Source organism: Cydia pomonella, chromosome 12 (genome assembly GCF_033807575.1).
Source record: "Cydia pomonella isolate Wapato2018A chromosome 12, ilCydPomo1, whole genome shotgun sequence".
NCBI classification, from domain to species: domain Eukaryota; kingdom Metazoa; phylum Arthropoda; class Insecta; order Lepidoptera; family Tortricidae; genus Cydia; species Cydia pomonella.
In genome coordinates, this window is record NC_084714.1 from 296,090 (window position 1) to 322,500 (window position 26,411).

Consider the following 26,411-nt stretch of genomic DNA (forward strand, 5'->3'; position numbering starts at 1 on the left):
TGCGACAATGAATATGGTAATGGCAAATCGAACAACTCTACTTTCCTTGATTGCACAATTACGCCATGGAATAATCGTAATTTTAACACGATGCCCCCCCCCACTTAGATTACGAATACGAGTAGTCCTACAGCCAACACTCGTACTCGTAGGATATTTCCAGTTAAAGGGACAGTCAAGTGCAAAAATATGTATCGAATAAATGGTCTCATAAATATGTACATACTGGAATAAGATGCTATAGGACATATTTTTGAGTAAGATGTGTATACCCATATTTTTACACTTGACTGGACAGCTTAATATGCGTCGTCAGCATTCCGCGTGCCTAATACTGCAGGTCCAACGTATACGTATAGCCCGCTCCTTAGTTGTCTCCCGGTCGCGATTGTGTGAATACATGTTCCTTAATTGAGTACTCCTGCATTTCTTATTATTACTTTAGAATAGGGTAGACCCATAAGAGATTAGCTCAGGGCCGGGACAAGTGGCGTACTGGAAGAGAGGCCTATGTTTAGCAGTGGGCGAAAAAGGGCTTATATGATGATACCCATATCAGTATCGGTTCCGTTGAATTCACCAAGCCATTCGTTTCTTGGGCCAGTTGTTTCATACTTCGCAGTTACTACCACTAATAATATACTAGTAGTATAGTGTAGTAGGATAGTAGTAATAACTTATAATATACTAGTTTATACCTTCTTTGTGAGTTTATGGAGATTTCCAGCTGAGCGGAGTTGAAACGCGCGATGTTTCATGACGCAAATTTTACATAATACAGCAAAGAATTTTAATTAGCCTCAACTTCACCCGGTAAAACCCCGTCTGCGAGTACGTCAACCGTGCGTGTGTAAACGCTATTTAAACAATATGTTTACTTCGGTACGGTCAGCGAGTAGTAGCTAAGCGCTCGAGGAATTCAAAAGGGTCTAAGATCTTCTATAGTCGTGTGAATATCTGTTGTTGAATATCTTTCGAGGGACAGCGAGGAATGTTTAGTTAGACAAGTGGCGAAATGTCCAGTCCAAGCAGTTCGAAGGCCTCAAAGACAGAATAGCTATTTACGTTTCGGTAAACTAGTGTCCAGTTAGCATGAGGGCTTCGCTGCGCACGTTCAATAAATCTGTAATCCTTATAAAGTAAATCCTCTAGGTACCAGTAATCTGTCAATGTCAATAGTTAAGCCCTTGCAAAGTTTGCCCTTGTACACTCGCGGTGCGCAGACTATATCAATTTTACTGAGGTCATAAACTCAGGACTACTTCGTCCACAATCCTATTTCGTTATCTTTTTAAATTGTCCATAATGCCATGTCGTCAGTAATAGTACCTATACAATTCCAAAATCGTCACCTTCCCAACTCGTCCACATTGATATATCATCAATTTCTTATCTTGTCCATATTCCTAATATACGGTCCACGCTCCACAGTGCTAACTCGTCGCCATTCATATGTCTCTTATAGAGTAAGTACTAAGGCGATATAGGAATGGTGACAATAGTTAGCACTGTGGTCGATACGATAGGTATTAATGTGGACGAGTTAAGAAGGTGTCGACGAAACTGGACCGCGGACCATATGGCAATGAGGACAACTTAAAAAGGTGACGAAACAGAACTGTGGACAAATTAGCCCTCAGCTAAAGTCATCGCGGTACTAAAGCCTGTAACTGTTAGTGCATTTCAACATATTTAAACCGAATCGGCTATAGATTTGTACAAACTCCTAGAATCATTGACGTATAATTAAGGACGGGCCTTACGGATACTAAGAATGGTGCTAGTTCAGTGGTGTCACTCACGAATTGGAGCCAATCGTGCAGTCTAACGCAACTAGTTGCGACCAATCGCGCGCTTGACGCGAACTCATCAACCAATCGCGTTGCGACGTTAGACTGCAAGATTGGCTCGAATTCGTGTGCGTGACACCGCTGTACTGGCCCCATTCTTATTGCCCGTAAGGCCCGTCCTTAGATATATGTCAATGTCTAGAATAAAGTTTATAAATATATTAATTGCAATTTTGATATGTAAGATTGTCCCCAAATGTAATTTCCCGCTCGCAGATATTAATCGGTATCCTCCTCATGGCGTGGGTGCGCGATGCCCGTCGGGAGCTCCCTGCAACTAAAAATATCGGATGTTGATTACAAAAAAATCTAAAATTGTAAACGTAACTAATATACCTAACTTTTGCATTACCGTTTCGTATCAAATTATTCCCAAAGATGTTTAATTTCCCGTTCGCAGATAATAATCGGCATCACCCTCATGGTACTGCGGTTGGTGGGCAAGGGCTGTTTTAATTTAAATTTGACCGCCTGCTATTGTTTTCTAAAAAATCTAAAATAGAAAAAGTAATAACTAATATTGATTGCAATACCGTTCTTTATAATGTTGTCCCCAAATATGTTTAATTTCCCGTTCGCAGATGTTAATCGGTATCACGCTCATGGTGTGGGTGGTGGGCACGGCGCGGCGCGAGCTCGCGAGCGCGCTCGCGGCGGCCGAGGAGCGCCGCCCGCTGAGGTTATCGTGCTGACGCGTTTGTTCGACAAGTGCGCGAATCTAACGGGAATATGCAGGTTTTTCAATTTACATCAATAATTGCTAAATGTTTCTAACCTGTAGTCTCAAAACACAGCCGAGAAGCGGCGCTGTCGTTGCATTTGTTTGAGGGCTCGAATCTAACGGGGATACGCAGTGTTTTGCTAAATATGTTTCCTTGAAGACAGGCTAGTCGCACGTAAATTCGCAAATTTCATCGGTACTAAGGAAAACACGCTTGCGGGTTGCGGTCACGGTAAATACGGATCAATCGAGATCTTGTAGTTACTATTGCACTTTTCTAACTGGAATGGGAATACACAAGTATTTTAACACTTTCTTATACTATTGTGCAATTTATTTATTATTTATTTATTTAAACTTTATTGCACACATAAAGAAAAAAATACAAATAGCGAACTTAATGCCAACAGGCATTCTCTACCAGTCAACCATTGGGTCAAACAGAGACATTTGTGTATGTTGGTGCAGGAAAACATAATAAGGAAAAAATTAAACGTGAAGTCAAATAATATTAAAAATATATAAATAGTTAAATACTACTACTTATATGATGTATAAAAGATAAACTAATACATATAGATAATTATGTACATATACATAATGGTGAACCTTATTTAAGTTCTTCTGACAGAAGATGCTTGCGAAGTAGTCGTTTGAAAACGGGTTTGCTTGGGGCTTGTCGAATAAAGAGAGGGAGGGAATTCCAGAGACGGATTGCCTCAACGGCGAAAGAGTTAGTCATAAAACCAGTACGGTGAGAAGGAATCGAGAGTTTGAGAGAACGGGAGGAACGGAGTTCACATCCTGGACGGGGGGCGATGAAAGTGAAGTTACGTTTAAGATAACCAGGAGAGGAAGGCTCGAACAAAATGGACAATAAAATACTCAGGATTCTTCAGGAGGAGGGAGGGAGAGCCAATTTAGCTGACGGCGATAAAAAGAAACATGGTCGTATTTGCGAAGTCCGAAAATGAAACGTATGCCTTTGTTCATAAGATGGTCTAGTTTACGGTGCTATTGTATTCTTACTTTAAGCCTAACCTAACGTAAACCTCTAATAGTGCCGATTAGTCGTTGAGCCGACGAGCTGACCTACGTATACCGAACGTTCACTCGTTGTAAGTGTAAGACCGAGGAAGAATAATGACGATAAATATAACCTTTTTAAGGAAGGTAAAGCTTTTTAAGTTTTACCTTGAAGTGTTTTCTATAGCAATAAATAATAGCAAACATTAAAATAGTATTTTATATAATCGTGATAAAGGTTTTGAGTCGAGTACCGTGTTTAAGCCACGAGTGGCCTAAGTAAGGTACTAGATTGAAACCCTTGATTTTATCACTGTTGTAATTATATAATACTTTTCTATGAGTTAACTAAATACTTTTTCTGCTATACAACCCAAATAATAAACATAATTAGGTACCTAGTATGTAGGTAGAGGTTATGTACCTACTGAAAAAGGTGCTTGTTGATATCTTTTGCTGTATCCTTTAGTTCGGTCCTCTCGACCGCGATTGGTCAAGTTCATTATAAGTACATAGTTCACTAAAGTTTAACAGTTTTAGCAGCGTAATGAAGTCACTTCATTTCAGCCAGTTCAGTCGGGAACCAAAAGTATACGATTATAATTTGGTACTAAGTCTTATTTCAACCATTAAAGTCGACGAATATATCAGAAATCAGAAATCGTTTATTGCGAGCCATGGTACATAGTTATTACATTTAAATTATAGAAACACATGGCACCCTGAAAAGGGTATTGCAAGTATTCTTATAGCTAGCTAGGACTAAAGTTATTAACTTATTAAATATAGTAGTACCCATTTATGAACATTATTATTATAAAAAGTCAATTTTCGTCTCCTTGCCTCATGTTAGTCATGTTGCAGTATTGTGGGCTCATACCTAATACTAACCAGAATGTTAATGGAAATTGTACTGATTTCTAATGGCGTACCGAAAATTCAGCTATCTATAAATAGTACTGTTTAAGCCATGTAGCAAATTTCAGCGAACCTTATCAGCTATCACCAAATTTCAAGGGCGACCATCTATTACCGCTTAGGTACTATCAATTGCCACTCCTGACGAGATAGTTATACTAGTTATCTCTTATCATTATCGCCGTCATTTGTCGTTATCACGTCGTGTGCATGGTGAGTACGATGTTTACACAACGTCTGCACTGATAACTGACCAATTGTATACCTTATTGTGAAGAAAATAAGGTCTAGCGAAGGTTAGTTAAAAGTACTGTCGGTACACACCGGCTTCAGGTGTAACAAAAAAATGGTTCCTGATCTGTGCACTTGAGATGAATGCCAAGGTACGAGATGTGTTCAGCGGATATAAGCTCAAAAGTGATATAAGTAATACATGTTAGGTGGTTTACATGGTAACCGATTGAATAGAGAACGAATAATGAAAAAAGGAATTAATTACTTTAATTTGTGTTGGAGTTGCCAACAAGAACCTTTCTGTGCTGCTTAGGTACAGAGTCGGAATTTAAGCGAAAATAAGTAGGTATGCGACGATAATGACAACCTTTGTTCGTCTTTTTGGAGGTAGAACTTGTTATCGTATCCGTACTTGTTCGACTGGTTTTGGAGCTAAACGGAAATTAGGTACATGTTATGTCTTGTAAAATTTATGTTCGGCACCTGTTTCTTTATTTACTTAGCTAAGCAGTAAGTGACGAGTATCTAACCGTTAGCTGGCGCGGTTGCACGGAGCGGGGAGCGGGTGGGCGGGTTAACGAAAAATAATATGAGCAACGATAACTGGCGCGGACTCGTGCGACGAATTTTACGGACAATGCCACCCGCTTGCGTGCGCCGCTCCGTGCACCCGCACCAGCTAGCGGACTCAAGAAGCCTCCTTCACATAAGTATACACACATATACTCATAAGAATTTTGACAGTAGCGTCATCCTTCATTTGTTTACATCATCTGCCTGTAATATCGACATGTGCGTCCTCTCGCTATTCTTCTCTGCATACACCAAGCTGACCACAACTTTTGAAACAAATCACTAACTTATTTACAACTGTCTCACGTGTTATATCTTTAAAATAAGACAGTTCGTAAGAATACAGAATGTTGGTGTCCTAGATATTCAAATGACCTGCCCAAAGTGCCTGAAGTGAAGGGGAAAGCGACATTTGTGCGTAGAAAAGTCGCCCTTTGCATTGTACATTAGTTCCGACCCGACGACGATTCGGGCGAATATCTAGAGTGTAAAATGGGCCATACTCTGAAATGAAATCTCGGAATACTATTTCGACGCATAAGAATTTTGTTTAGGTTGGTTTGTTTGTTTCATATTTTAACAACAATTTAAGTTGTTCTATATTAGGTACTTCTAATGTTAAACTCCACATAGTTCTATATTAGGTACCTACATAAAGTTATCCACTGTACCTCATGTACAGGTGAATTTAAAACTAAGATAACCGAAGTGCTTACGTTACAATTTAGGTAGGAATACCTACTTTAAACAGACATCAAAGATAAAAAGGCAAAAAGAAATCAACCGGATAAATACTTGTAAAATCGCTCTTGCCACCAGTTACTTCCTGTTTAAAAAGTCTACTTACGCTGACAGATAAATTCATGAACACTAAGTTGATAAGTCATTAGAAACGCACACATGAAATAGATGAATTCTGTTTCGTTTTATTATATTTAATTCGAAGAAAGCAACTGGTGAATATCAGATGATGTTTTTCATAGAAGTTCCGAAACACTTAGGTATTACTTCGAGCTGGGCTTCCTTCTCCTCGGTTTAAAAAACGTACGTCATGATGCTCTTAAGGTGCATCCACACCGCAGTTCACTTTTGTGGTTTTGATGCCTTCAGTCAATATTTAAATGCTAACGTAAAAAAACTCTCTATTTTCAGATCCTAATCGGCATCACGTTGATGGTGTGGGTGGTGCAGAAGGCGCGCAAGGAGCTCACGCTCGCCATCATGGCGGCCGAGCTCGGCAGGGAGACCCCTTCCACGAGCAGCTCCAGCTAGCCCACGGCGCCCGAGGACAGCCCGGCCAGCCCCGTCAGCTAGCCAGACAGTGTGGCCAGGTCAGACAGCGCGGCCGACTGGCCAGAGGACAGTAACCCACGGAACGGAGAGGCGAGTGGTGTCTATGAGTCCACGGCGCTAGAGGACACCGTGGCCAGTTCTGACAGTTAGCCAGAGTGTGTGTGTGTGGCCTGTCCGGCCAAATAGCCAGAGAGTACGGCCAGGCAGCCAGCATGGAAAGAATGGCTAGTGGTGTCTGCTTCTCTATAGACCTGAACACGAGTGGACCACCAGACAGTGAACCCTGCGATGCCGCCAGGTGGCAGTGTAGCTAGAGTCATGCTGGTCTATATGCTTGGATATAATTGGGCCTGAAAGGGAGCGCACTTGCGTGCGATCTGTGATATTAGACTAAGTAAATAGGCACCCGCGAGATCCTTAGATGGTCACGCTTTTATCGTCAATGGGTCCTTTCAATTTCCAACAATATAACTAAGGCCAAATGACGCGTGACGATAACAGTGCAGCCATGATTGTACAGGACGATAACGAAGGTGGAAAAGAGATGGACAATATGCGATAGATCGTAGTGGCGACGTTTTAATAACCTCTGAGAGAAATGCTCATATTTGACTTATTCTTAGAACTCTTAGAACTTATATTGGTCGTTTAAACTGTTTAACGTATAAAGATAAAGATGTAATTTCATGATATTATCAATAATGACTTGTGAGAACTGCCAGTGATCTCTTCAATCTTTCTTAGGACCTTTTGTTTGACTTCAGTTTGAGAGTAGCGCTAATGAGTCTTGTAAGATGGAACCTGCAGAAATTGCCCTGAACTCGTCCACGCGGTTAACTGTCGTAGTCGTAAATCTTGTTGCAAACACGTCCAGCGATGATCAGTTCGAGCGCCCTTTGACCGCCAAGGACGTCAACTTTCACGCGCAGCTGCAGCCAAATGTCGACCTTCGTGCATTCCGACAAGGTTCACGATGACGCGACAGGCGTGGCGTTCAAAGGGACCAAAGGGTTGTATTGCTGCGGTTACTCAGTTGTTTACTCAGGGTTTTATTTTGTCGTAGGAAATACGTTGAACAGTAAAAGATAAAACATACCTACGCAAAGCTTGCCTCACTTGCCTGGCAACGGCAACTTATTCATTTATTATTAAAATTAGTTGTTTTTTACATCGTAATGTAACAACGCCGATTGATATCTCAGCTGATTATGATACCTTGATTGAATTCCCCGAGTAACATAATCAAAATAGACATGTCTCTTTAACTTAATTCTTGGAGAAGTAACATCAGTGAGAGTGAGACATCATTCGACAATGCCATGGCTCTATTTCCGAGTCAATACAATGTGGCGCGCGACCGTAGGCGTACACTGTACAGTTCGCAGTGGACATGTTTAATGTGTTGGATAAAAATGCGTCCGATCGGCATTCAGCTGGCGGCTCTCCAAGATGCCACCGAGGCAGACCGAGCCCGCTCATAATGATTACTCCGCTCTTAGGGCTGATTCGATTGAACGGGGCGATCGGTGCAATGGGGAAGGAGAGGCTAATGGGACACGCTCTTCTAGGTCCCATGAGTGGATAAACTATTTCTTGTTATTTTGTCCCATAATTAAATCCCATAATTATGAAACATGTTCTACTAAACGACTTAGTAGATGATCAAATTACCTACTATATCTGCTATAAATTCATGGTAAAGAATGACTCAGGAAAAGGCAACCATGGCAATTAGTGACAGGAAGAAGTTGATGAATCCCCATACTTTAGACAAACCTACAATCAGAACCACCAGCAGTCACCATATTATAAATCAATTCCACAACTTTTAATATTGGGATTTATCGGAAAACAGTTTCCCGTTTCGGAACAATCACGGACGAAATGTTGACTGATTTTCGCAAAAATAAATTAATATTACGTCCCGCCATGTAAATGTAGCTTCTTTTATGGCGGCCTATTTTTATTATTGGACGTTTTGCAGAGAAACGATGGAACCAAATAGATATAAGATGTGCTCACACGACAAACTCGACTTCAACAACTTATAGAACATATAGCAAAATGTATATAAACCGTAGTTTTTCCAGGCAAGATATACCTATGTGTAAATATATAACTTACTATTTTTTCAAAAGTTTAAAATTTTGTCTTTGTAGCATCAAAATACCTTAAACGGGGATTTTTCTGATATTTATGAATGTTGCCAAATTACGGCCGTAGGAGAAGAGATTTCGTATTTTAATATTTAGAGTTTAGGTACATACGCTATGAAACGGGGTTTCGATAAGGTTTGTATTTTCTATGACTATGTTCATATGAGATTGCTCTAGGAAGGGGTTTCCCTTTCAGAGATACCGCTCAAATTAAAGGGTAACCCCTTCCTAATTCAAAAAATTGTGACACTTGTGCTGTCAACGCGCTAGACACCCAGTCGTTCACTTTAAACATAAATAAGCAATATTTGATTCTATTTTTACGAAGAGAAAGTTGAAAATGGCATAAGCGTTATAATTTATAATCGATAACCCTTGAAGAGGTTATTAGGGCTTAGGAACAAGTATCAGCTTATCCCTGTTATCAAGCGCTTAAAAAGCCAAATGAAAGGGTTTCAGTCAGTAACGGCTTTGGTAAGCAAAGCCTTACCAAATACCCCTTCCAAAACCCTCGAAGGGGATACCGGACCGGTCCCTGCTACAATCATGATCATGTTTAGACACAAAATGACTATAAATGATTTATCAACTAGATCAATATGAGTAGCAAAAGAATGTGAACATTAGGTATTGTGAGCCTTTCAGTGGTTTAATGATGGTCAGATATTTTTGCTTCTTTGGTAACATTTGGCATTTATTCTTATGTGCTCGAGACTAAGTACGGATATGTTAAACAATTATTTATTGAACTTAGTTTGTAAGTCCTTGTAATGTATCCTAGCATTAGTAGGTGTTTATATTACAATTAATGTATCCAATTCAAATATAAGTAAGTTAGGAAACGCTAGGTAGGTCTTACCTATCCTTATCTACATTGTTTTGCGTTAATAATATTTATTTAAGTCATAATAAGTTTGTTTTGGGTCATAATTAATATTTTAACTATAACTACTTAAAAATTTGTCTTTTGGGATTATGCTGACTGGGGCCGAATTTTAAACTAATTTACATACGATACGCGCTTTCTGCCCAAAGCCATATTAGCTTTCAACTAAACTTTGATTTCAATCTTATAATCTTGTTTTTGGCATAATAATCTTTCGTCTCATAATCTAAAATTCCTTGTTCTTCCTTTGAGAACGTTTAAGACTGATTCGTTTCGTGTTTGATTTAGTAGCTTTATCTGCTTTGCTGTTACACACTGTTACTGTGACACAATTATCTCACCATTCTTAAACCTTAATGCCAAGGTGTAAGGATTTATAATGGCAAGTTAATAGTGTTTATAATATGTAGTAGTCGCAGTACCAAGTGGCGAATGAAGTTATAATGCCGTCTCTTTCAATGGCGCAGTGGCGCTGGGTCTGAACACGCATGAAAGAGATAGCAGTATGACTTCAGTCGCCAATTGGTACTGCGGTTAGTATAGTACCATCGTCCACCCTGTTATCTGACGATTCGTGAGCCTTATTGCGAGTACATAAGGGTCACCGATGGTCAGTGAAATGTTGCTGTTGCTCGAGCACTCGGTAGCTAATCAGTCGTTATCGCTCGGTAGTTTTATCGTTCTTATCGCGGAATAACAGAACTAACGAGTTTGCGATTAGTTGCATTCATCTAATGTTTCTCTTTGTATGCGAATCGCGTGACCTTTGGGTTTCTTGAAAAACAAAAACAATATGCTATAGTCGCCAAGTCATCAAATTTTGCCAAGACTAATGCAGTTTTGATTTGTCATAACTAATAAGATTCAAAATGGAATGGAAGACCTTTTTATAGACCTCTGGGCGGCCAGAAGATATGTAAACAGTAAACACTCGGCTTTAATGTCCCATCACGAAAACAGCCATTAGAGAGTAGTTTGAATTTAAAAACGGTTCTTACGGCTGTTATGCGTGGTGCGGTATAGAAAAATTTGTTATATATCATTTGTTTTATAAGCTGGAGCTAATATATAAACTAATTACAGACATAGATATACCTCGTGTCATTGTATGGGCAAAATTTCATTACAATCCCATAGAAAATTTCATTACAAAGCACATTACAATTTCACAGTTTTAAAATGAGAACGAAAATCCGATTGTATGGGAAGGTGAAATTCGGCCGAGCTTGCTGCGCACTGTAGATTGAAGGTGTTCTGGGATATTTGCGTTACTTCAAATGTATCTATCGTACTGAGTAGATATTTCAATATAAATCATGATCGTGAAGAAGTAAAGTTCAATATAACAATTACAAATTCAATTCCGAACGCGTTTGTAAAGTTCCACTAACTGTTTGCTACAAGTGAAGGATCTCGTTATTCTAAAAGTTATTGACTTAAATAATACATCACAATCACAAAGCGTTTTGAAAGACACCTTTTTAAGCTATACCTTTACCTACTTATATTGTAATTTTGAATTTCTACTTGATCATAATTAATTAATTAATAATAATTTTGGATTAAATCCGAAGTCGGAGAAAGTTCGATAATTAATTGAAGATATTCACATTTAAGACTAAATTATTCAACCGATCTTATCTATACTCTGGTCCTATTCCAACTACCTTATTATCTCCTATTAATATAGTCTCTTCTTGCAACGAAATTCTAAAACTACTTATTGTTAAATTCGAAGTACTATTACTTACCTATAATTCGTATAATTCTTTCCATATGCACGATAGTGTGTGTATGTAATTAAGAGCCGAATCTATGTGTACAACGACTTTATGCCATGAACGTATTTTCTGTACCGAAAGCCTCCTATATATAACACACCACACCACTGAACTATCACTTGCACACTCATTAAGCCGAAAAAAGTGATCAAGTTGCGGCGGCAAGCACCGGAAACAGGTACGTTTTGGCGTTCTAAAAGTTATCTCAAAAGTCTCAGCGTTTCCACCAGAGATGTGCGAAGATCGTAACGAGTTATGGTGTGTTCGTTAAGAACCAATAGAATATTGTTCACTATTGGTTCTTTACCGAACACATCCTTCGCTACGCATCCTTACACATCTCTGATGGAAAATGGATTTTAAATGGATTATTACTAAGTGCACTAAATTATCTTATATTTAGAGCTATTATAAGATATATTTTGCCACGCTTCGTCGTGCGTGATATTACTGTAGTTGATATACGAGTATCTACATGGCACCGTGTTTCGAAGGCATAAGACATTTTACTAATGTACAGTCAGCAGCAGAAGTAACTACGTATAATATCATGTTCAAAATAATCTGCACAAATTCTTACAAGCTTTTATTTTTTCTCGTAAACTTTGTGCACACATTTGTGTCGCATCATGGAACGGTCTTTGAAACATCCTCAACACTTTACTGACAATTTTATTAATTTAAGGCCTATCAATGGTCATGTTTTTGTGTTTATGGAAATATCTGCTGCTTACTTTCAGGAATGGAAAATGTGCTGATTTACTGGATTAAAATACAAATTATTAAAGTCACTGACTTATTTTTGCGCATTGTCTGTTGCAAAAAGTTTACTTATGTTGTAAAAGATGTGAAAAGCGTATTACACTACCAAATTCCGAAGGCCCCCTTAGGTAGGTACTTAGAGCGATGTAATAAGTCCTGAAGTAATATAGGGCACGAAAGCTCGCATAGTGTAATACACTTGTTATAATGTCCTCCCTGTCTAATATTATGTGTAAATTACTGTAAATAAATACTTTTTTTGATATCGTAAAGTTCTGTGCCAAATGTTTTTGTAAATGGAAATATGTGGATGTTATAAATAATTGATTCTGTATAAAAGTTTTGATCGTTATCAGCTTCCGCTTGTTGGCTTATCAAATTATTAACTTCCCCTTTATATAAATAATATATGTAAATTGTAACCCCTATAAGTGTTAGAGCGCTCAGAATCTTGAATGCTGTCATTATTTTTGTAATAATTAAGAAAATAAACAAGTATAAATTATACTAAATGCATTTATTGTTAACGAATTTATTTTGTTGTTATTATTTTTAATATAATAATTGTTATCTAGCGACTATTTTGAGGAATAGTAACAGTCACAAAGAAGTGGTGAAATCGGAGCCTTAAAGTAATAGGATAAATAACTAATAAACAATTTGTCTTATTTATTTGGTTTTTACTTCAATCCCCTTTTCACTGGATTCATTTAATTTCATATTTATTGTACAAAAGAAAAACTTATCGTACAATAGGCGGACTTAATGCCGTGATGTGGACGTCCAGACAATAAAACTTACAATTTGATCAGAGATTAAATTGGCGGCTATCTCATCTAGCGTCTACAAGTTCAAAATTCAATCACCAATGTTTGGTTTATGGTAACAGTCGAGCGCTTGAAATTAATAAAATGCCTCAACAAGGCATCTTTGCGTCGCACCACCTGATTTAATCGGTCACAATCGAATCAAGTGGGACGAGCGAGCCAATTACATTTTTGCGTCCACTCCACAAATTCGATGTGGAAAAATTGGATCTTTTGCAAGTTACCAATCACAACAGATAGATGCTCCACTGTCGCGTACGAAGCCATATTCATCTATGACATCCTTGGGAGTCTCCTTTAAGAGCTTAAGGGCCAATTACATCTAGTCTTCCCGATATCGGGCTCGAAGTCAATCCCGATGTCGGGCCTAATAATCGTTTTCCGTTTCACTAAATATCGGCGCATCATTAACAATATTTTGTCTTCGTGCCCCTCCCCCGCAAAAATCGGCAGACTATTGTACAGAAAATTACAGACAAGGCGTCTCCGTGACATCAGTTATAAAATCGTCGTAAACCTGATAAGAATGTTAGATCATGATGATTTTTGATGTAATCAAGTTTAGAATGATTGAATGAATCTACAATGATTTTTATTACCATTTTTAAGATTCCGTATTGAACACGACTTTATTTACGAACGCAACAATTTTGTTATTTTTGAACGCAATTTACGAACTGTCATTTTCATTATCATGGCGGAAGACGAGGACGGTGTATCAAATAAGAAATCGGCCCAAAATTCAAATAATGCAGGGTCTGCGCAGGACAACGAACAGAACAGAACGGATTTGCCATACTTCCCCCGTCTACTAACCCCGGAAACTGACGAAGCGAAGTGTAATAATAGCGAAAACGGCGATGCGTTGCCCGCTGAAGCAAAAAGTTCGTCTTCGAGTGAGTGTTTGGAAGTTGTTTTTTGTCATCTAAATATAAAGGCACGCCTCGAGTCTCGTTCGTTTTGCTTTCAGAGTCCACCGGGGCGACACGAAAGGAGGAGAACCCGTTTTCGTTCCGGCATTTCCTGAAGCGCGACCTATCGCTGCCGGGCACCTCGACCTACGAGAGCACGGGCGCCCGGCCCAAGGTGTACGCCAGCACGGTGCAACACTCGCCCACGCGGCCCGACGCCGCGCGCGACCCCCAAGCCAAAGAGAAGAGCGCGGAACCCCGCGCCAGTGATATTGCGTCTTCAAGTAGTTCTGTAGAGGTGTCTCATAATAGTGTAGTGGACAATACCGAGTGTGATCATAACCCGTACGCGGCTGGCGCGGACCCGCAGCCGTACCGGGCCGGCCTGGAGCCGCTGGGCATGCCGTCGCTGCCTGACTTTGTGCAGGATCACATACTTGTGGAACAGGCCTATCTGAACTCTAACGGGCCCATATCAGTGGATCTGGACAATCTGCCGGATTTTACGTTTAACACAAATTACAACGCGGGTAGTGCGGGGTCGCTGGGGCGGCGAGGGGCGCGAAGTTATGGAGGACGTGATTTCGAGTACTCTGCGCCGGCGGGGGCGGGCGCGCGGGCTCGGGTGCCGCTGGACCTGCCGCCGGGCGCGGAGGGCGCGCCGGCCCCGGATGTGCCACTGAGCCTGGACCTCACCGAGTCTGTGAACCCTGCTGATCGGCGGAACATGTCTCCGCGCAGCACCTTCCCACTAGACCTGCCTCCTAATGCTGGTGAGTTTTCCCTATATTGCTGAGTGTTTATAATTGGTGGTGTCAATGTATATGAACAGGGTGAGAAAATTAATTATTATTTACATAATTATGATAATTGTTTATCACTTGCTGTTTGCATGATCTGACTTTTAATTATGTTATTAATGATGGATTTAGTTTTATAAAACTTCTATAGAATTGTACATTGCTTCTGCAGTACAAAAAAGCAGTTATGCTATTATGCCAGCAGAAGTGCTCCTTAGATTATTAAACAAAATGTTGTTTGGGTGAATGTAATAAAATTTAGCAGGGTGAATTCTGCCGATGTCGAGGTGTAGACTTTTGACTTGTCAGAAGAGAATGTTCGGTTTAATTTTGAGCGAGGAGTAAAAGCCATATGTTCAAAAAAAAAATTGTTATGTATGTTGTTTCATAAAATTATTGACATTGGTCGACGTGCCTCCCGGCATAGGCCTCCCATAGACCTCCCAGTCCTCTCTGTTGGTTGCTCTTTTTGTCCATGTTTATCCAGCGGTAGCTCTTATGTCATCTTCCCATCTGCGGTAATGTCTGCGTCTTTTGGGGTACCAAGTTGTAACAATTTTTGACCATTTCTGTCCTGGTTCTCTTACCATGTGTCCAGTCCAGTTCCATTTAAGGTTATTTGTTACATAGGATACATCCATTAATTTTGTGTTTTTTCTTATGGTGCTTAGTCTTATTTTGTCTTTCTCTATGATGAGAATACTTCTTTCCAGTTGTGTTACATAAGCATAGTTAAGGATCTTTCATTAGGCTTAAGTTGATTCCATTGTGTTAAAAAATTAACTATGTTAATTGTTTTATTGTACTTAATTCATACACACATAAGTCTGTAACATATGCTAACACACTTTCATCCATATAACTTGAATAGAAACAGGTTAATTGTTCTACCACAATGGAATCAATTAACTTAAAATTAATTACAGGGCCTTAACTATGGTTTTTTTTTTTGCAATTCATGCATATGAAGTAATGCTTTAAAAGTAGCAGTACATACATATCTCGTTATCTTCCCAACTGTTCATTGCCAATGTTTATATATACTGCAAAACTTGAAGAACTCTGCTTACTTACTAGAATATTCATAGCAAAAGGAATAATACAAGTACATGTGTATGCTCATTTCTTCCCTAATAACTTCTCTAAAAGTACCTTTGAAAGCGGGTGATGGCTGTGTTGATGTGTCAGGGGCAGAGTCTATGCGGCTGCCGGACTTCCTGCCGGTGCACCCGGGGCGGACGTCCCCGGAACCAGAGCCTGACTTGCAGCCGCTGTTGCAGGAGTTGGAAAGAACAAGGTGTGTACTTCAAATTGCCATTCTTTTTTATCAACCTTAATTTAGGTAAGAGCAACCTTAATTTTACAAAAATAACTATATAGTTGAATTTATTAGTGGTATTCCCGTGCTGGTCCTACATAAATAATTTGAGATTGAATACGGAAAAGACTCAAGTAATATTATTTAATAGCAATATATATAAGAAAAAGCAGACAAGTTTGAAGTAATATTAAATGGAGTATCAATAGACATTATAAATGATGATTATAGATTAGTTTCTTGATATTCGAATGGTCGCAGAGCTGAACTGGAAACCGGAGATAGACAATATAGAATATGCTATTTCGTCAGCTTGCTACACGCTCAGAACCCTGAGGGACAAGCTCAAATTGAGCAGCTCAAGGACGAGTAGTATGTGTTAGTAGAGTCCAAGCTAAGGTACAGTATCATATTCTGGAGAAATAGCTACAAGCAAAACATTAATAGAGCTGGTCGTACAAAAGAAGAGTGGATCAAACCATTTTGCGCTTTCCACAATGGATATCTTGCCGCGATCTCTTTGAGAGTTCCTTGACTTGACAGTTCCTTCATTATACATTCTTGTTTTGTTGACTGCCCTTGTCAGAAATCAAAGTACGAGTCTTCTGCAGAACGGGAGTTGCGCCTTCAAACGGGAACTAAAAACATTAGGCCAACTTTCTCTAGACAACAAGTTGCAAGGCATAGTGTGAAATATCAGGCTGTAAGAATCAACAAGCTGCCTGTAATACTAAAAATTACAACTTATGTTGAATCCAGGATATCTAGACTGCTGAATAAAGCTATAGCGGACTGTAAACACTATTTTAATTATTGATAGTTAGTTAGTAATTGCTGTTGCTGTGGAGTTAATTCGATGCGGCGGCGGGCTTGTCGCCAACATTTCATTTTGGTTCATGACTGTTTAGAATAGTCATTGAGGTACACTCAACAAGCCATACGGCTAAATATTAAAAATTGATTTGAGGTCTCTTAGGAAGCAAGGTAGACACGACAAGAAAAATGTTAAAAGAATAACATTCTGGTGTTAAAGGTCCTTATTACTACGCTAAATTCCCTTATCACTACTGTTAGAGTCACATCGGGACTAGGCTGCATCGAAGGCGGCGTAGTCGACCAGCTGGCCCAGTTAGTTAGTTATTAAGTTTATATCCCTGCAGATCCGAGTTGAGCCTGGAGCGGCGGCAGCGCGCGCGCGCGGAGGACGAGCTGCGCGCCGCGCGGGCCGAGGCGCAGCAGGCGCGGCGCCGGGCTGACGGCGCGGGCGCCCGGGGAGATGACGCGGTAACATATCCCTGCAGGTCCGAGTCGAGCCTGGAGCGGCGGCAGGCGCGGCGCCGGGCTGACGGCGCGGGCGCCCGGGGAGATGACGCGGTAACATATCCCTGCAGGTCCGAGTCGAGCCTGGAGCGGCGGCAGGCGCGGCGCCGGGCTGACGGCGCGGGCGCCCGGGGAGATGACGCGGTAACATATCCCTGCAGGTCCGAGTCGAGCCTGGAGCGGCGGCAGGCGCGGCGCCGGGCTGACGGCGCGGGCGCCCGGGGAGATGACGCGGTAACATATCCCTGCAGGTCCGAGTCGAGCCTGGAGCGGCGGCAGGCGCGGCGCCGGGCTGACGGCGCGGGCGCCCGGGGAGATGACGCGGTAACATATCCCTGCAGGTCCGAGTCGAGCCTGGAGCGGCGGCAGGCGCGGCGCCGGGCTGACGGCGCGGGCGCCCGGGGAGATGACGCGGTAACATATCCCTGCAGGTCCGAGTCGAGCCTGGAGCGGCGGCAGGCGCGGCGCCGGGCTGACGGCGCGGGCGCCCGGGGAGATGACGCGGTAACATATCCCTGCAGGTCCGAGTCGAGCCTGGAGCGGCGGCAGGCGCAGCGCCGGGCTGACGGCGCGGGCGCCCGGGGAGATGACGCGGTAACATATCCCTGCAGGTCCGAGTCGAGCCTGGAGCGGCGGCAGGCGCGGCGCCGGGCTGACGGCGCGGGCGCCCGGGGAGATGACGCGGTAACATATCCCTGCAGGTCCGAGTCGAGCCTGGAGCGGCGGCAGGCGCGGCGCCGGGCTGACGGCGCGGGCGCCCGGGGAGATGACGCGGTAACATATCCCTGCAGGTCCGAGTCGAGCCTGGAGCGGCGACAGGCGCGGCGCCGGGCTGACGGCGCGGGCGCCCGGGGAGATGACGCGGTAACATATCCCTGCAGGTCCGAGTCGAGCCTGGAGCGGCGGCAGGCGCGGCGCCGGGCTGACGGCGCGGGCGCCCGGGGAGATGACGCGGTAACATATCCCTGCAGGTCCGAGTCGAGCCTGGAGCGGCGGCAGGCGCGGCGCCGGGCTGACGGCGCGGGCGCCCGGGGAGATGACGCGGTAACATATCCCTGCAGGTCCGAGTCGAGCCTGGAGCGGCGGCAGGCGCGGCGCCGGGCTGACGGCGCGGGCGCCCGGGGAGATGACGCGGTAACATATCCCTGCAGGTCCGAGTCGAGCCTGGAGCGGCGGCAGGCGCGGCGCCGGGCTGACGGCGCGGGCGCCCGGGGAGATGACGCGGTAACATATCCCTGCAGGTCCGAGTCGAGCCTGGAGCGGCGGCAGGCGCGGCGCCGGGCTGACGGCGCGGGCGCCCGGGGAGATGACGCGGTAACATATCCCTGCAGGTCCGAGTCGAGCCTGGAGCGGCGGCAGGCGCGGCGCCGGGCTGACGGCGCGGGCGCCCGGGGAGATGACGCGGTAACATATCCCTGCAGGTCCGAGTCGAGCCTGGAGCGGCGGCAGGCGCGGCGCCGGGCTGACGGCGCGGGCGCCCGGGGAGATGACGCGGTAACATATCCCTGCAGGTCCGAGTCGAGCCTGGAGCGGCGGCAGGCGCGGCGCCGGGCTGACGGCGCGGGCGCCCGGGGAGATGACGCGGTAACATATCCCTGCAGGTCCGAGTCGAGCCTGGAGCGGCGGCAGGCGCGGCGCCGGGCTGACGGCGCGGGCGCCCGGGGAGATGACGCGGTAACTAATAATAATAATAATAATACACCCCCAGGGCAGCTTGTGGCGAGCTGAATGGGAAGTGACGTCCCTTGGGTCCCATGCCCCCGAGAGTCGGACAGGCCCCTCTCTCCGGCTTGCCTTGATTGGCCGGCTGGAGTGAACACTGAGCAGGGGCCGCAGGACTCTCACCTCTGGCTTGCCTTTACCGGCCGTCCAGAGTGGGGTGTCAGAGCTATATGCTCGCAGGGTGGAAGTGAAATATGCATAAGACGCGAGTTGGCACAGTGGCTGCTGACAGCCACTGGGTAATAAGCGGCGCACACCTCTCCACACCCTGAGCCGCTCACGCAATGTTGTCCCCTTGTCGCTCTGTGCGAGCGGCCGTTTTCGGGGACCCATATTGTGAGTTGGCGAGTCACCACCTGTTCATTTTTTAACATATGATCAGGGCAGGTGCCATAGTCACCTCCATAGCCTCGGTTACCAGTCCACTAGCAACTCGACCCAATAGCCCGGTTTCTTTTTGTACCTTTTTCTTACAATAGTCCTACACTAACCGGGGGTTGTCCTTGGGTGCACTGCTATAGTGTGAACAGGGATAATCGTCGGTTGGTGTCACATTACTTTTAGAGTAAATTGTCTTATTACAAGGGGGCTCTACGTGTTGGCTTCGGCCCCACGCACGCCTTCAAAATGCCCGGGACCCCATGGTCCCGAGAATTTGTAAGAGACATACAAATAATAATAATAATAATAACTTGAACAACACTCACACGTTCAAGTTTCAAGTAGTTTATTTGCTTTCATGTTGTACCTAAGTTTCAAACGTGGCAATTTTTCATAAGTAACTTAAGCTAATGTTTTTAGGGTTCCGTAGCCAAATGGCAAAAAACGGAAACCTTATGGATTCGTCATGTCTGTCTGACTGTCCGTCCGTATGTCACAGCCACTTTTTTCCGAAACTATAAGAAATATACTGTTGAAACTTGGTAAGTAGATGTATTCTGTGAACCGCATTAAGATTTTCACAGAAAAATAGAAAAAAAAACAACAAATTTCCCCATACTTAGAACCGAAACTCAATTTTTTTTCATCAAACCCATACATGTGGTGTATCTATGGATAGGTCATCAAAAATGATATCGAAGTTTCTAATATCATTTTTTTTTTACTGAATAGTTTGCGCGAGAGACACTTCCAAAGTGGTAAAATGTGTGCTTTCCCCCCCCCCCCCCCTGTAACTTCTAAAATAAAAGTAAAAAAATATATGATGTACATTACCATGCAAACTTCCACGGAAAATTGGTTTGAACAAGATCTAGTAAGTAGTTTTTTTTAATACGTCGTAAATGGTACGGAACCCTTCATGGGCGAGTCCGACTCGCACTTGGCCGCTTTATTTTACACTAGATAACAACTGTGACAAGGTTATTATGCAAAAAATTGACATTTTATAGTTGGTCGTTCATATGTTCATTCAACTGTTGATCAGTGAAGGTAATAGGGTTGTTTCCATCTACAAATCTTAGGGCAGAATTGTATCCCAATAAATTCTTTTGGATTATAAGAACATGTTAAACTACTTTTAGGGGACCTGTAATGACCATATTTTTGTAAATATTGAATTTAAAATACCTTTTGGCACACGTCACGTGACCAAACACGAAACGTCATTGAAGATTCTGATGACGTCACAACTCTCGGATTGACACTGTTGACAGTTAGGCGATAAACAACAAATGACAAATGTCAGTTGACAGTTCGTATCTTCTACGTGTGTATGTAGTTATGTGTAAAACCGTAAACTGTGACGTCACACAATTTTCAAAGAGCGTTTTGGGCGCCAAAGCATCTGTCAAAATATATTTTGTTAATTTAACATATTTAAAGCCGTTTTTAGTATAAAAGTTGAATTTTAGGGCAACTTTTAGTTAATATAGAACGTAAATACAAGCGTTTCAAAAAATTGGAAACAACCCTATTAGTGAACCTCTATAATATTGTATTTTTCAGTATCGAGAATCACCCGAGTCGGAATCACTGGTTAATCAATTGAGGATACAAATCAGGAGGCTTAAGGTCAGTTGTTCACTTGTCTGTTCGTTAATGTATGACTTATACACAATAAAACAACGTTTATGTATACACAATAAACTATGAAATTTCGCATGCATGTAGCTTATATAGTTACTCTAAAATATGGAAATATAAATAAGTCGCCATTTTTTTACTTACCCATTACCGCTTCACTTTTTAGTCGTGCTGTTTTCACTATTTTTACCAAAAGTTAAATTGTTACATTTGATTACAACTAATGGAAGCCAGACATTTTTTTTAAAGGTTCAGTAGTCAACTAGGAACCCTTTTAGTTTTGCTATATTCGTCTGTCTGTCCGTCCGAGGCTTTGCTACGTAATCGTTAGTACTTAACTAATGGAGACCATAATTTTTTTTAAAGGTTTCGTAGTTAACTAAGAGCTTTTTTCATTTCTGTCTGTCCGTCTGAGGCTTCGGTACGTGATCCTTAGTGCTAGAAAGCTGCAATTAGGCTAATTTGGTGTGAGTACAAAAGTCAATTATGCCGACAAAGTGGTAAAAAACGTAAAAAAAAGACTTTTTAGGGTACTAGGGTACTCCCCGTAAATAAAGTGTTGGTATTTTTTTTCCTTCGACCACGGTGTGATGTTTCGTTGGAAAGGTTTTTCAAAACAAATAAGGGTGTTTAACACCATTATTTTCGGAAATAATAACTCCGAAAGGAAAAACATGTGTGCTTCCTTTGTAACTTTTGGACCATGTGTCTAAAAACTATGAAGTATCGTAAAAGAGGAGCTTAATAAAGACGTTCATCGGAAACTACAGCGAACATGATCAGTTCAGCCGTTTTTGAGTTGTCGCAAGTCCTGCGAAGGTACTTCCTGTTGCTCGTTATGTACCTACATGATACTTACTAATAGCTCTCGTTCGCGGCAGTCAGTCCATTGTGACGGACGGGTAACTATGGAACCCTACCACTGAGCATTGTCCGACATGCTCCTGGCCGGGTTTTAATTTTGTAATAATTTGTCTCAAAAATGGAATCAAGCAAATATTGTATGTAGGAGGAGCTAGCGGCCGCTCAAGCCGAGCTGCGCGCCCTGCGCAGCGGCCGCGCCGCCGCCGCCGCCGACCTGCGCGCCGCCGCCGACGTGGCCGAGGCCGAGCTGCGGTATGTGCCTCCGCTGTCCTCATGTTGTATCTAGGAGCAGCTAGCGGCCGCGCCGCCGCCGCCGCCGACCTGCGCGCCGCCGCCGACGTGGCCGAGGCCGAGCTGCGGTATGTGCCTCCGCTGTCCTCATGTTGTATCTAGGAGCAGCTAGCGGCCGCGCCGCCGCCGCCGCCGACCTGCGCGCCGCCGCCGACGTGGCCGAGGCCGAGCTGCGGTATGTGCCTCCGCTGTCCTCATGTTGTATCTAGGAGCAGCTAGCGGCCGCGCCGCCGCCGCCGCCGACCTGCGCGCCGCCGCCGACGTGGCCGAGGCCGAGCTGCGGTATGTGCCTCCGCTGTCCTCATGTTGTATCTAGGAGCAGCTAGCGGCCGCGCCGCCGCCGCCGCCGACCTGCGCGCCGCCGCCGACGTGGCCGAGGCCGAGCTGCGGTATGTGCCTCCGCTGTCCTCATGTTGTATCTAGGAGCAGCTAGCGGCCGCGCCGCCGCCGCCGCCGACCTGCGCGCCGCCGCCGACGTGGCCGAGGCCGAGCTGCGGTATGTGCCTCCGCTGTCCTCATGTTGTATCTAGGAGCAGCTAGCGGCCGCGCCGCCGCCGCCGCCGACCTGCGCGCCGCCGCCGACGTGGCCGAGGCCGAGCTGCGGTATGTGCCTCCGCTGTCCTCATGTTGTATCTAGGAGCAGCTAGCGGCCGCGCCGCCGCCGCCGCCGACCTGCGCGCCGCCGCCGACGTGGCCGAGGCCGAGCTGCGGTATGTGCCTCCGCTGTCCTCATGTTGTATCTAGGAGCAGCTAGCGGCCGCGCCGCCGCCGCCGCCGACCTGCGCGCCGCCGCCGACGTGGCCGAGGCCGAGCTGCGGTATGTGCCTCCGCTGTCCTCATGTTGTATCTAGGAGCAGCTAGCGGCCGCGCCGCCGCCGCCGCCGACCTGCGCGCCGCCGCCGACGTGGCCGAGGCCGAGCTGCGGTATGTGCCTCCGCTGTCCTCATGTTGTATCTAGGAGCAGCTAGCGCCTTACCCTATGTTGTGATAAGATTACATAGTTTTATGAACTCAATACACCGCCGACACTAAACCCTTGCAATGTGTATGTGGCGCAGGGACCTGCTGGCGGGCCTGGAGCAGCTCCGCAGCCTGAGCCGCGCGCTGGACGCGTGACGCCGCTAGTGCTAGTCGCCGGCGAGCAATGATGATAACATAGCATTCATGTGGTGTAACAATATGGTGATGATACCACTTACGAGGGCCCCCTACTAAGTGTGACGGGAGACATAATTCTTACCCTAATTTATTATTATATTACAATTTGCCCCTTTCATATACATACTAAGTGATGTCAAAAATTATGTAAATGTACACATACAAACAAAAATAATGTAAATATAAGTTTAAAACGAAAATAGTAAAGAAATAAAATAAGTATACCACGTGATCGTCCATACAAAAAGAGATAACGTTTTCCCACTTCTAAATATTTTCCATTCTCCATGATTTTTTTGTATGTTATTGACACAATGACAAACTAGGTTTATAGGTTTTCCTTTTTTTCAAAATTTACAAATATATTTTTTTTTTTTTTTCAAAAAAAGAAACATTAGTAGAATATATTATGCTGAAGCGATCGACATCAAAATCAAAGTGATTTGTTAAGATTTAGTTAGTAGAAAACATTTTCTCCCGAAATGGAATTTCATAGAAAAATTACCGTTATTTCGTTAGATTCGAAAAGCTATTAAAAATACAATAAAACATGTAATTTCATACTGTGGGACATTTTCACAAATCAACCCACAGCTCTTAGAGGCTTGTCTTATCCTTCTAATTAATTTATAATTAGCTGAAATAAATGTTTTATACGTATGTTCTCGAGTATCAATAGCGTTGTCTTCGCACCTCTCATACAACAAAATGGTTGTAATTTTTAAACCCACCATTAAACGGTATCACATTTACCGTTGCACCGACACGGCGCGTCGAGAATGGATACCTACAAAACGGATGGTTGTCATAGAAAACCGGACATCTTTTTTCAATGCACTGAAAGAAAGTGTCTGAAGCACAGGTAAATGCAGTAACCCCGTTTTTCACTGGCCGCTCTTATGAAACAATCTAACTCTAGTTAGAGTTTATTTTTTAAATGTAACGTCATTGTTTCGTTATTTTAAAACTGAATCTCATTATGAAACAGTTTTCAGAATGTAAATGATTTAGTACATCTGAGAAAGCGTCTCGCTAGCAGCTGTTTTTCTGTGTAATACTTTTGTATAAAATATTTGTCATCAAAATACCTACCTGTCATAGAAATATAGTTCATAGTTAAAAATGTGTAGGTACCATATATACAGTGAGCTAGTTTATAATTATATTAAAGAAAGATAAATAAAAAGAGAACGTGTTGCTTAAAAAAGTGGGTGTTACAAGTATATAGACCGTGTCATTCACGACGCGAGCCTTGACTCGTATTGTCAGGTTATCAAAGGTTAGATTGGACAAGTCTGCGCGCCATCGTGGATGACACGAACTATAAACGCCACTGAAAATAACGTATTGAAATATCTTTGTATCATAACGTTTCTTAAATGTTTATATTTAAACTTGTTGTACCCGACACAATGTAAATAGGTACAAGCGATGGAGAGGGTTCGATGTGAACGAGAAAGTAATATTATATAATATAACGGTGACACTGCGAGTGATATATCGAGTAAGTATGTACGTAGCTTAAGGCAGACTGTACGGCGATTGAATACTATTGAAATATACTACTATAAATTAATGACCTAACCTGAATTATTTGATGACAAAACTATTTCACATCAGAATATAACGACTGAGATTTTTTTAATGAAAGAAGAGTTCGACCACGCTAAGTTTTCATGCCAAGTGTTACGTCAAGTATGGAGCTAGAGGGATATGTATACACTGTTACTGCCGAGACTGTGCAAAGTTAGCGTGGTCGGCGTGTAACTTAATAGCGCCGGTAAACGTTCTTAGATACCAGCGGCATAATGTTATTGACATGAATCGATGATAGTGCGATCTTGGTATTTCACATGTAAAGGTGCTCTCACATTGTAGTTATATGAAGTTACATGGTGTAGCAAGTTTAACAAAGGAGCAAAACTATCCCAATAGTAGCATATTAGTAGAATGTGGAGAAGTTGATGTCGATCAAGGGGAGGGGCACATGGTTAATACATAACAGTACTCCTTGAAATTTTCTACAAATCGGCCTAACATATGATGTACTTGACATTTACGGTTATTTTGTACGGACGAAATAAAAATATTGGGAAAAATAAATAGTTTTTTTCTACTTTTCGGTTCGCAATTACAAAATAACCGTAAATGCCAAGTACATCATATGTTACGCGGATTTGTAGAAAATTTCAAGGAGTACTGTTATGTATTAATCACGTGCCCCTCCCCTTGATCGACATCAACTTCTCCACATTCTACTAATATACTACTATTGGGACAGTTTTGCTCCTAAGTGTATGACGTTATATAAGTGGTGTATTCTCATTTATCCTCGCCGGGCACAGATGAGAATAGGTATATTCCCAACTGTGCCCGCCCCACGTGACCACCGCCATACAAGAGGCGGGCACAGATGAGAATACACCCATTAATATGCCTCATTCCCCTGCCGTCTCATGCATGGCGGCGGCCACGTGGCACGGGGACAACTGGGAACACACCACATAACATTATATAATTGCAGTGACAGAGCATAATAACAAGCAATCACCGTATAGATAAGGTATTCTCTAGGCACTTGTGTCTTGTATGGACGAGGCTTATATCCAGAATATAAATATATTTATTGTAACATTTACTTTTTATACTTAACTTATGCACCTTCCTTTATGAGATAAGCTACGATAGTTGTGTGTTTACCTATTTCGCTCTTTTCAACTGTTTAAATCATTTTGACTATAATTTCAGTTTGTGCCTTACCTAGTAGATATTTTTTATCGTTCCTCAATAATATATGTTCTATTTGTCGTGTATGGAATTGAGAAGATTGTTTAATGATTATTTTAAGACGGTTTGTTTCAATGTACTCACGGATGGATCTTCCGGATTAAAGAACTTACTTTGTTAAAATGACTTTGTTTTAAAAATTCAGTTAACCCTTTACCAGGCCAAGGGATATATTCCACCCACATCTT

At 43.0% G+C, this 26,411-nt stretch overlaps 2 protein-coding genes across 4 annotated transcripts in view; both read left to right on the plus strand.

Moving 5' to 3' along the window:
• The window catches only part of LOC133523200 (transmembrane protein 64), a 45,886-nt gene extending 33,016 nt beyond the window's left edge, over positions 1-12,870 (plus strand). Inside the window, exons 3-4 of one of the 2 annotated variants that reach the window (XM_061858678.1) lie at positions 2,432-2,585; positions 6,475-12,870. In XM_061858678.1, the coding sequence (XP_061714662.1) occupies positions 2,432-2,542 (111 nt within the window). In that variant the 3' untranslated portion in view covers positions 2,543-2,585; positions 6,475-12,870. The remainder of the gene's footprint in view (positions 1-2,431; positions 2,586-6,474) is intronic. The other variant, XM_061858677.1, reaches the window with a different exon arrangement.
• Positions 12,871-13,165: 295 nt separating this feature from the next.
• LOC133523199 (ribosome-binding protein 1-like) lies at positions 13,166-26,346 on the plus strand. 2 transcript variants are annotated; one of them, XR_009800201.1, is made up of 7 exons: positions 13,166-13,923; positions 13,998-14,711; positions 15,927-16,035; positions 17,217-19,050; positions 21,046-21,111; positions 22,133-23,202; positions 23,337-26,346. XR_009800201.1 is itself a non-coding variant. In XM_061858676.1 (7 exons), exons 1-7 carry the CDS (start codon positions 13,722-13,724, stop codon positions 23,392-23,394), a joined length of 3,090 nt encoding a protein of 1,029 aa, XP_061714660.1. In that variant the 5' UTR covers positions 13,166-13,721; the 3' UTR covers positions 23,395-26,346. The 2 variants fall into 2 exon arrangements, 1 of the variants encoding a protein (XP_061714660.1); XM_061858676.1 differs by having other exon boundaries at positions 22,133-22,239.
• The last annotated feature ends 65 nt before the right edge of the window (positions 26,347-26,411 follow it).